Here is a 12,392-nt window from a genome sequence, read left to right as displayed (position 1 = left end):
TCAAAAAGAACTCAACTCAACTGACTTCAGCTCAATATTCCAACGCAGTCTAAAATGACCTAAGTAATTGACTTTTCCCTAGTGGGTGATGGTGGAGGGATAATACATAGCTTTCATATTCAGCGTTTGTTTCAGTTATATAAGGATGATCAGTTTACAATTTGGTTTAGGCATTAAGCGCCACATGCATAGCTTCTACAAAATTAACCGATATTGGAACATCAACATCTCTCCTATCTCTCGCTCGAACCCCACATCATCGCCACATGCATAGCTTCAGTCTTGCTTTTTGTTCTTTTTATCAAGAGTAGTTCTGCTCATCTTTCCCTCAATTCTCAGACACCACGCACCTATGTATAAGAAAAGATAAAATAACACAAAAACGGAATAAACTTTGAGTTGGCGGTGCTGTGTAAATATTTAATAGAATATATTGAGAACAAAAGGTAAACGATGAGAAAACAAAAGCAAAATGGAAAAGAAAAAGGAGAACAGTAAAAAGGGTAGGTGGAGAGTCCACAATAATGAGCATCGAATGCCCTATTGGGATTCGCACTGAAACTGAATTCCAGGATCTTCAGCCATTAATTATTTTATTTGGAAATTGGGTATTATAATTAAAAAGAAAATCGAAATAAGAACCTTCCCTCATTGATCAAACCCATCTTGGTTTGCCTCTCTCTGAGCCTCCCATTGGCGGAGCCATAATATAAGCTTCTATCTCTCTCTCTCTACAGAGAGAGAGCGGAGAGAACTAGTAGTTTGTAATTTACTAATTTGTATAAGTAGTAGTGGTGAGAGAAAAAGGCAGAAGAGCCAATTAGGGCTCCGTCGGAAAGTTTCACCCGAAAAGGAAGCTGTAGTGTAGGTTTCCTCAGTCATCAAGCCCCTTTTTCTACCTCGTTTACCTGCCATTTGGGTTTTAGAGCTTCCTGAGACGACGATCCTCGTGATTTTGGTGGTTCTCTTATCAATTATGTTTACTGTTTGGTCTGATATTTCCTTCTAATTTGTGTGAAATTATGGACGACTCTTGGGATTTTCACGGGCTAAGGTACTACTAGCCTTGAGCCCAGAAATAAGTGATTTTGCCGCGGTTCTGGAATCTGGGTGTCGAATTTCGGTTTTATTGGCCAGGGTTATGAGTTGTAAAATTTGGAGGCCTATGGTGTGGTAGAGAGTTTGGGGAATTCATAGCGAAACGGCAGCGACTAACGGCGGGATTCATCGCGGGGAAACTTTAGGTTCTGCTATGAATCGGCAGGCGATGTCGTTTCAGTCCGGCGCAATCAAAAGCACGTCCGAGATGTTTCCGGTGGGGAATTACTTTGGGATGCACAACACTGGAGACTTGGTCTTTTCAGGGAATTATTCCGGAATCATTAACAACAATCCCGTGTTAAGTGAGGCTGGGAACTCATCATGTTCTTCTCTTGTACTTGACTCGGTACCCGGGCTCAAGCACGACCCCGGGTTGGCCGTGGAGTGGTCTGTCGAGGAACAGCGCAAATTGGATGAAGGCCTAGACAAGTAGGTCCTCCTTCAGGAATTTATTTTTTCTTAAAGAATTTGTTTTGTCTTGTACGTGATAAAAGTTTAAAGTAATTCATATTATTACTTGTCTCTAGTTTATTACATGGTAGTTGACTTGTGCTATCTTGTCTTCTATTCGTTTCTGAATTGTTGTCTGTTAACTATTTCGACAGTTGCTCCCCTGAATGTTGTGAGGGGGATGATCTCATGGACTTATTGAAGACTTGAAGTTTATAGTCTTGACATGATTGGTATAAATCTTGAAACGACAAAGACATCTAATGAAATTCAAACGCACGTACACACATCATGTTTTTTTTGTTAAGTCACACACATGATGTATTTAACATTTGGCAAAGCTTCAAACGTTATAATTTCCCTGTTCATTAAATTTCATACACTCTGCTCTTGTGGCACCAATTTGCTGGCTCTGTTATCTTATTTAGTGCCATAAACTTCTTGCAATTTAACATATTAAATTTTCGTCGCTTCAATTTTCTCTTAAAAGTTTCCTAAAGTTTCTTTTCCAAGGTTACGGGTGTTTTCTGGCTTCTCCTAATCTCTGTTTGGAATGTTCTTTTATCGTTGCTGCAATAACCCTTGTTTCCATACGACTTTATGAATGCTTGTAACATCAAGCTCTTCAAGTTTTAGATTTCTTCCTTTTTTTTTTTTTTCAAGTTCTTTTACTTTGTTATTTTAGAGTTAATTTTTTCATGATTTTTTTGTTCAATAATTAATGTGTGGGTATTGGTATTACCTATAAAAAAATTTATTTTGTTGATATTGTTTGTGACTCTTTAGATTTGCTGATGAACCAAGTGTCATGAAGTATATCAAGATTGCTGCAACATTGCGTGATAAAACTGTTCGTGATGTTGCTTTGAGGTGTAGGTGGCTGACGGTAAGCTGTTCGTAATGTATTTTCAGCTTCGTCTATATTTTTTTCAACTTTGGAACTTTATCCAGGTTATTGATTGTTAATTTGGCTAGCTTATATTGATAATTATGTGATTTAGTGGTTTCCTTTGGGCTACTGAAGAGGTTTATTTGAACGAATACATAAATGATGCTATTTAAATCAGTAAGAGGGGAAGTCTATAAATAAAGACTATGCCGTCTAGCCTGCCTATATTCTTTCTTGCTTCCTATTGCTAATTCTATGGCTATTGAATTGGCAAAGTTGCAGATTGTGGGATGGGGTGGTGAGGAATTCAAATATTCTCAATTAGAATGGAATGTGGTGAGATGGAGGAGTGAGAATCTGAAAATTGACTTATCTCTAATCAAGCATGTTAGGGAGATTTTTCTGGCAATTGGGAGACTAGAGAATTCACTGTTATGATGCATTATTTGGGTTATAATTGGGCATGGTTGGGGTGTCAGGGGATTTCTATTCTAATTTAATTTTTTTTAATTTTGAAAGTTGGGTATTTCTGTAATTTTTTATAGATAAGTGTTAGTTTTACACACAAATCTTGGAAAAGAAAGCTTACATGCTGAGTTGACTTAATGTTTTCAGATTTTATTGGTTGGTTCTCCTAGTTATTTAGTTTGATTTAGTTGTTGAAGATCATATGGTTCTAGTTCTATAAGATTTGTTTAGTCCCATGTAAATATTGATGTAACCTTTCAATTCTATGTAGAGAGTTTTACCAAAATTTTACATCAATTATGCTTTGAAGTTTATGTGGTGTAATTTTTTTTTCCTGAGCTGTGATGTATAAAATGTCTAGATCTATCTTCTTTTAAAAAAGCCAGATGTACATTTCTGACAGAAAGTGTGTGTTGACTCTTGTGCAAATTCCAGCATAGATCCATTGATTAATATTTTGCATTTATTGATTATTTTTGTTGTTGTAGAATATATATGAGTGTTCTGCATTTGTTCTAATTAAGCATATGATAACTTTAGTCCATTGATCTGTCTTAAAAGTACATATAACACCTTTTGCAGAGCAAGCGAAGAAAACCTGATGAACATAGCATGGGAAGAAAGGTGAACAATCATAAGGTATGCTACTGACGTTACGCTTGTGATATATATATATATATGTGTGTGTGTGTGTATATATATATATATATATATATTAGTGATTCGAAATTCTCTCTTATGTTATGTAACCGTAGGTTGTTTTCACTCAAGATCCTCAGAAAAAATTAAAAATTAAAAATAATTCTTAAGATGAAAAATTTGCTACTTCTGATGAACTCATTTAGCCTAACATCAATATTTATTTGCCCTGATGTTCTTCACTTGTCCATATCCCAGTGCCGTTTTGTATTGCCAATACTTGTGTCTTCTATTAGATTAAGAGAATTACTTATAAAAAATAAATAAATAAATTAAGAGGTGCTCGTATTTTCTTTTGGATTTATATGCTTGCATTTTTTCTTTCCCTCATCTATTATCTTTTGTCGGCACCATTGACTCTATCGACGTATAATTTCATCCTGTGAAACTTCAGCATCAGGTTTCATAGGAAGATATCACTTATGGTTGCATGCAATATATATTCGTAGGTAGCTAATGTAAGATTTATAGATCATCACTGGATTAGTGACAGATTCCCATATTTAGAACTTACTCTTTTGCTTAATTTGCTGAGCTGTAAGACCATAGAGGTAACCTTTTTTAATTTATTGAATGAATTAATTTCTTTAGAATGTTGATTGAAGCTGGTATGCTAATGATCTTGCTTCTTCAGGATAAGCTGGTAGAGTTGTCCTCAAAAACCAATATACCTGCTGTGCCGCCAAACATGGTTCCAAATTCCCTCATGATGCACCATATGGATCAGAATGAGAGTATGGCTTATGAAGGTTAGTTTTTTTAATATGATCTGTGAAATATTGTTATTATTACTAAATTTTTTGATTGGTAATCAAGAAGTTTTATTCATAAAACTAGGCAAAGCCCAAGTACAAAGGGAGTATACATGAGAAGTACCTAACTAGAGTTTACTTATTATTAGTATGTATAAAATTATTATACTGCTAATTCAGCAGTTTAATAATACACAATCTAAGTGGTTGCTTGTAACATGATACTCGGGTGACCTATCAAATAAATATTATCTGATACTTCGGTGAGTAGTTTTTTTCTGAAACTAGTGGAAGGCTGTAACACCCTCATCCTCATGGAGTGAGGAATGCTGCTAACGTAAACGTCACATGAGCATGTTGTAAGAAGATTCTATAAACATTAATGAGAGTAATGCATTTTGGAGAAATATTGGAAGCTGTTATGTTTTGTAGCTGTTTCTGGATTAAGAATTAATATTTCCAAGTCTGAAATTGTTCCAGTGGGTACAGTCAAAAATATTTTGGATCTAGCCAATATTTTGGGTTGTAAGGTAGCTTCATTACCTATGAGATACCTTGGACTACCTTTGGGTGCTTCTCACAAATCAGTTTATATTTGGGATGGGGTGATTGAGATGATTAGGAGGAGGTTAGCTGGCCGGAAAAAAAAAATTTGTCTAAAGGTGGAAGAGTTACCCTGATTAAGAGCACATTGACTAATCTCCCCACTTATTTCCTCTCTCTCTTTCCTTTACCAATTGGGGTTGCTAAAAGAATTGAGAGGATTTATAGGAATTTCCTGTGGGATGGTAATGGGGAGGAAATAAAGTTTCATTTGGTGAGTTGGAATAAGGTTTGTCTTCCGGTTTCCTATGTAGGGTTGGGAGTGCGAAATTTAAGACTTTTCAATCAATCTCTCCTTGGCAAATGGCTTTGGAGGTATCATAATGAGAGTAATGCATTTTGGAGAAATATTGTGGATGTTAAACATGGGAGGATGTGGGGGAGTTGGTGTACGAATGACGTAAGATGGATGTTTGGGGTGGGTTTGTGGAAGTCTATTGTGACATCCTGGACTTTGCCAAGTCCCCGTTTATATTATTATTTGGATATTATTTTATTCATTGGATTGTGCTAGATGTTAGAGGAATGCCGTGAGATATGTTCTATTTATTTGGATTTTATAATCTTAAGCATAAGAGTCCACAAGAGAAAGAAGAGGAAAAAGCCAACAAAGGCTCGTGGATTTCGGCCAACCAAGTTAGGATTAGGGTTTGGAAGCCTAATGTTGATCACTAAGGATAGAGGAGGCGCCACATGGCATGAAAAGATCTTTTTGTTTTTCTAGAAGCTCATCATTTGAAACCTAGGAAAGTAGCAAAGTGTGACACTTGTCCAACATGTAAAGAGGTTCTAGAAGGAAGTGAGTGGATGAGACAGAGAGGATTCGGCTACCTAGGGAACATGCCAACCCTCACCAAGCAAGAAGTCTCAGTAAGTAAACAAGCAACAAACAACAGATATCATAGGCATATAAGAGCAAACCACAAATGAATGCTTGGAAATGTACTTTGACATAAAGCTTGACATATGCAACATAGACCTTAAAACATCTTTTAATCTCTTAACACATGTTCACATCGTTTGAGCTCGGGTTCTTGTTCTTGTCATAACATATTATGCCATTTCTTATCATAACGTATCATGATATGATCTTATCATTTCATATTATATCATAACATATCATGGTATATCATAACATATCATATCATATCATGTCATAGAGCTCAAACGCCTTAATCATTTCCTGTAACACATGGTTGGACACCTCACGGCTCCCCTAAGCACCGTGCGTTCCCCGCTAGTTACCGCATCATCTAATGATCCACTTTGATCGAGGTGATTACGTCATATTCTTAAACATATTCATTACGACAGTTCGCTTATTTTGCCTTCAACGCATGAAACCCACTAGTTTTAGGTGCAATCTTGCTTCGACATCCTTTCGATAAGGAACCATTCGAGGCCCGCCGACTGTACTTCGTTGACTTAGGGGTCTCCACTCGACTTTAAGCACTCTAGTATGGACAGGGAGTTCCACTAGGGCATTTCCCTGTCCTAGCATTTGGGGTCGTGACAAAATATGCCTTGATTCTTCTTTCGAAAACACATACCCAAAGGCATGAGACATGGATTTATGATGCTATACTCTCTCATACTCATGAAACATGCGAAATCGAGACATATAACACTAAGTAGCAATATGCATCTCGTGATAAGGCTTGAAATCGCTAGAACATGCATGATGAATACGCATAAACATAGCCGATTCATGATCAATGAAGAATAAAACAAGTTTGAAAACCCTAATTCTAGCCTTGGTCGATTCATATAAGTCCTCAAAACATAACTTTTCATCATCACAACGCATGCTCTCATTCTTCTACACATTCAGTTGATCTTATTAGCAAACAAAGCACCTTTACATGTAGAAACCAAAACCAAAACATAGCATATTAGAAGATAAGATTCAACCAATAATCCCCACAACATGGCATCATATATTCCCAACGAAAACCGAGTACATACAACACAAGCGAAACTAGATTCAAACAAGAATAATCAAACACGAGTTCACAATATATATACAAGTGTTATCAAGAGTAGGTTGAAGGTCTACTTACAAAAATCCAATGAATACAATAGTAACAATCTGAAAAAGCATGTTGAGAATCATTAGACAAGATTAGGAGAAAAACCCTAATCTCAAAGGTGAGTGTGAGTGTTGTGTTTAAGGTTTTGCAAAATCATCTTATATGGCAATAAAACTCCAAAAACCTCTTAAGGATAAAATCCTAGCTTTTCTACATGTGATGGTTGTGGCTCTCCTCCTCTCCAAAGTTTCATGTTCACTTGCTCAAGGCAAGAAAATGCTTCGGGTCCAAAGTTTCACACTCCTTGCTCCAAACATACTTGGCATTCTTCTTCGTTAATGGACTAGAGAGTTTGGACCAAGTATCAAGTTTCCTTAAGCGAGCTAGTGAGACCACTGTTGAGGCAAAGGAGATTGCAAGGGACGTAGAACTTCTGGTACCCGAGCCCCAGAAGTCACTTGGAATCTTTTTGTATTAACTCAAGATGGAGCTGTAGTAGTGGGGAGATTGAGAACCTAAGAATGTTTTGTGGCAAAAGATATGTCTTAAAATGGTCATGTGTTTTGGGAGACTTTTGAAAGCAATATCTATTTTGGGAGTACCTTAATGAAGTTCAAACTTTTGGGATGCTTACACTTCGGTACCATGATTTTCCTGCTGCGAATTACTTGCATACTGCTAGATTTTCAGGTGCATTGCATCTTATCTGTCATGTACGAGGGGTATGTAGCCTTAAGTTACATGTCCCGACGCTTCAGTTACCGTCCAATCCCAAGTGGGAGCTGGGGGCGTCACATCTATTCGGCTGGGATGGGGGGACTTTGCCAAGAATACAAAATTCAAGGTGGGGGATGGGGCAAAGATCTATTTTTGGCATGACACTTGGTGTGGGGATTCACCTCTTAAGGTTGTTTTCCCTAATCTCTTCAGGATTGCTAGAGATAAAGGGGCTGCAGTTGCTGATTCCTATCACTTTTCTAACAATATGATTTGATGGATTGTGGAATTTATTAGAGATGTGGAGGATTGGGAAGTATGTGAAGTTTCAGAATTATTAGGAAGATTATATGAGATGAAGCTTGATCAGAGCAGGGAGGACAGTTTGCTGTTGGTGCATACAGTTAATTCCAGATTTTCTGTGAGTTTTTTTTACAAGGCATTAACCAGTCATGGGATCGAAGATTATCCATGGAAATGTATTTGGAGAGCCAAGGTGCCTAGTAAGGTTGCTTTCTTCTGCTGGCTGGTGTTTCTTGGGAAAATACTAACCATTGACAACTTGAGGAAGAGAGGTTTTCAGGTGGCTGAATGGTGTTTTATGTGTAAGAAGGATGGTGAATCTATTGATCATCTTTTCCTTCATTGTGAGGTGGCGACATCGTTGTGGAATGAGATTTTTGCAAGGGTTGGCATTTTCTGGGTGATGCCTATGCATGTGGTGGATTTCTTTGCATGCTGGCCAGGTATTGAGGGGAGAAGTAACGACATTGATGTGATGAAGATGATCCCCCTGTGCTTACTTTGGTGTTTATGGTTAGAAAGGAACGGGAGGTGCTTTGATAATTGTGAACGTTCTATAGGGGAACTTGGGGAGTTTTTCCTTGGTACTTTAAGCTTTTGGGTGAAGAATGTTTTAAGGAACGGGAATGATTGTAATGTTTTGCTTTAGTTGTATTTTGCTTTAGCTTGTAAGTAGGTGTTCTCATTTGTATATATCCTGTGTACTTGGACTATGCCTATTTACTTGGAATAAAATTTCTCTTATTAACCATCAAATAAATAAAAAATAAAAAAACCTTTATGTGTGTTGGCTGCCAAACAATAGAAAGTTATCTAGGGTTGTCGGCCCAATAGCAGATTGTGACAGATTGGGGTTTTGTAATTTACCTAGGAATCCCTTTAAATTCATTCTAATTGCAAGATAATCAAGATACTAATTTAACCTAAACAGTGAGACAAATCAACACACAAACAAATGATTATTGACACAAAGTGTGCAGAAATTCATAGACCTGTGGGCCTGAGCTCGAAATTCACCCCAAGTCTTGGGCTGTCCTGGGCTTGAGTGTGACAAATGCTCTGTAAGTTAGTGCTCAAACAATGTTTTCAACTCTAGGGGTGGGGTGTTTCCAATAACTTTTGATGCTTCGGTGGTAAAACGTTGAAACTTTGATCCGTATTTTATGATATGGCTTTTGATTGGGGAAGGGGACTGTTGGGTTGAATACAAAAATTTTAGCCATAACTTAATGTTTTGATAATCTTAACTGTATTACAGTCTGTCAATGTGCCGTGAAATCACCAATAATGCTTCTGTTTTGTGTCTCTCTCTTCCACCCCCCAACTGATATATGTTGACTCAGATTTATCTGTTAAAGTTGCAAAGGTGTATAAACGTTCCCGTTTATTTATTTAGATGTTTGTTTCATAGGTTGAAACTTATCCAGTTTTTACTGATAATTTCTTTTCTCTGGTAGTCTCTGGAACAGGTGGTCCAATGAAGCATCTCTTGGAACAGAATGCTCAAGCTTTTGACCAAATTACAGATAATCTTTCGATATATAAGGTGAAATAAAATACTTACACTCTAAGTTCCATCATGATTCTTTTACGATAAATTTGCAAACAACAAATATTAGCTCCACCATGTACAACGATATCATATGTGAAACAAGTGCACTTTACTTTTATTATTATTATAAAAACAAGCTATGATTAGTATTATTTTTTTTCAAAAGAAACCTTGTTCATTCATGGATGCTAGATATCTCCCTTTGTAAAACCAATATAATATGCTTTGAGCACATTACATGTGTAATACTATCAGTGCGAAGAATAAATGACAGCATGGATAATTATGCTACTTGTGTGGTCCTGCCATTCCATAGAATTCACCCAAGGGTAATTGCATAAATTCTAAACTATTCTTCTTAATCATTAGAGCAAAACTGCTAAAAAATATGTTATTGATTTGTCGGTTTTAAGTTTTTTTTATTTATTTTTATAAGTCATCCTGGGAAAGGGAAAAAAATTCTCATGGGCAACAAAATTGCTGTTAGCACATTTTAGATGTTTGTGATGGAACAACATAGACAATGTGCACAAACGCTGAAGCATTTATCTCTTGATGCATGTAATTCAGTGGTCCAACCTGGATGTGACCATGTTTTCTAGCAATACTTCTATAGACAATGATACTTTTGCTTGATAAAATTCTTTCAGAAGCAAGTGGTAGAATAACAATACTAGGAAATTTCCCAACTATGCATATGCCAAATTAACCCTGGCATTAGATTATGCATATTATTATCTATATCTAATTAACGAATTTAATCAGTGGCTTTATGATTATCATACATCACCAATTGATAAACCAATGTCTTTTATTTAGTAGCGATATAATTGATTGGCAAATTCAGGCACTTCGAGTAATTAGCCCATTTTTTTTTTTTATATGTATTGAATTTTAGTTTGAAGATGTTAAATAGTTTAAAATAGAGGACATAAAGCTGGTCAATCCATTTACATCCAAAACAGGTGTTTGCTATTGCAAGTGCAAGTATGAAGATGAATTCGTGGAATACAACATAAGATGTGGTAATTGCAAATAGATATTGGTAAAGTTTTGCATGGTAGCATTAGGCTTTGAGGTAGTTTTCCTTTCTCCCATCTTTTATATGTTTGGTGCATATTAGGATGTAATATGAATTAGTTGTTTCGCAATTCCTATTTATTTGATCTTTTTAAGCTCCTCAATCTTTTATCCGAGAACTGAAATAATTTTTCTCTTTGGCATGAACAAATAAAACAAAAGAGGAAATCAAAATCTATTCTATTTGTTTGTTGTTTTACATTTTTCCCCTGACAAGTGAAAATCATACTGGGTTATAAGCTTTAAACATAGAACCTGTGGTGCCCTCTTACTGAGTGTGTAGATCTTCTCACCCTTATCTTCAGCAACATGACACTAGTTGTCTTAGCTTCATAAGAATAATTGTGGTTTCCTACTTCTGTAAACAGTGGCAGGATAACATCAATATCTTCGGTCAGGCGAGAAAGAACATTGCTGCTATCTTAAACGAGTATGTGAATATTTATAATATTTTAATTTTAATCAAAATACTATACATTCCTGTTCTTTTGGTTTTGGTTAAGGATTTGTGTTGCATGAATCCTGTTTCAATTTTTGTAGCATGAGAGAGATACCCGGCATAATGAGCGAAATGCCACCACTGCCTGAATGCATAAACGAGGATCTTGCAAATGGTATTATCTTGTATAATACAACCTAGGTAAGTTCTTGCTTGAGTAACCTCAATTTGCATACTTTTTTTGTTGGAGGCTCTACATACGAAGTGTTATCCTGAATTGATTTCATCACTATGATGTCTATTTTTTACTCTTATATTAGGAGTTTGACAAATATTTTTATATTGTATTATGGTTCAGAATTGTGGTGACTGAATGGATTATGCACAAAATTTGAACAGAGATTTACCAATTCAAGCAGACAAAATCAACCCTGATGGACTGCCGTAAAAGTTTAAATATATGAGCTCACCAGAATACAAAATTCTTCTATACCGGGGCCGAGTTGCTTACATCTTGGGGTAACATGCACATGAGGAGCCTAGCCTTATTTTCAATTTTTGGGCTTCTAGATGTCTTCCTTGTTTATTTTGTTCCTCTGCAGGAAAAACTTGTACCGTTCTCTCTGTATAAAATATATGTGGACAAAGTGATAATACAAGTACCGATTTAGATGGAAGGCACTTTTCGTCATTTTCTGATGTTAATTTTCACCTCTCATTTAAATTTCAAGTAGTGAATGCCTTGGTCTTGGAGTATCACTCATTTCAAGGTTCAAGATTCAACATCTCATGGGTGCAAAATAGGCCTTTGCATATGACCGACCCGACCCGACATTTGACAGGCTACTAATAATCGGTTCACTGATCCGATAAAAACAACGGATTTGAGTTTTGGCGTAAACCGACCAATAAAAATAACTTAAACTACTACCTAATTACTGAGTAGGGTCTATTGGGCATGGGTCCACTTTTTAGAAAATTAATTGAAGAATTAAAGAAAAATGACCACAATAATTGTGAGGAAGAGATGGAGATTGACGGATATAGAAAGATACAAAGAATCACCGAGAGGGACAGTTGGCACAAAATATGTTCTTCTTCGGTAGAGAAAATAAAACTACGTAAAAAAAATCATCTGAAAAAACCAACTCATTTTTTAGAGCTGCAACCCAAAAGCCTTCAAGGGAGAGAGCAGACCTTCAAGTCTGATGGTGTTGGCCTGGTACCTAATCAATCTTCAATTAATTACCCGGTAGGCTGTAGCTCTGGACAACTCCAAAACAATCAAAATCACTTTCTCCTCATCTTT

General features: G+C 36.3%; 1 protein-coding gene across 4 annotated transcripts; it reads left to right on the top strand.

Moving 5' to 3' along the window:
• The first annotated feature begins 632 nt into the window (after positions 1-632).
• Positions 633-11,774, top strand: LOC108993472. Of its 4 annotated transcripts, none has more exons than XM_018968404.2 (8): positions 637-1,530; positions 2,338-2,437; positions 3,491-3,547; positions 4,242-4,356; positions 9,470-9,558; positions 11,013-11,074; positions 11,185-11,284; positions 11,483-11,774. In XM_018968404.2, exons 1-7 carry the CDS (start codon positions 1,253-1,255, stop codon positions 11,282-11,284), a joined length of 801 nt encoding a protein of 266 aa, XP_018823949.1. In that variant the 5' UTR covers positions 637-1,252; the 3' UTR covers positions 11,483-11,774. The 4 variants fall into 4 exon arrangements, 3 of the variants coding, with proteins under 3 accessions (XP_035542484.1, XP_018823949.1, XP_018823948.1); XM_018968403.2 differs by having other exon boundaries at positions 638-1,530; positions 11,442-11,774; XR_004798567.1 differs by lacking the exons at positions 11,185-11,284; positions 11,483-11,774 and adding an exon at positions 10,530-10,642 and having other exon boundaries at positions 633-1,530.
• The last annotated feature ends 618 nt before the right edge of the window (positions 11,775-12,392 follow it).

The sequence above is a fragment of the Juglans regia genome, chromosome 16, assembly GCF_001411555.2.
Source record: "Juglans regia cultivar Chandler chromosome 16, Walnut 2.0, whole genome shotgun sequence".
NCBI lineage: Eukaryota > Viridiplantae > Streptophyta > Magnoliopsida > Fagales > Juglandaceae > Juglans > Juglans regia.
Note: the sequence above shows the minus strand (reverse complement) of the source record. Positions and strands in the feature narration are given on the sequence as shown.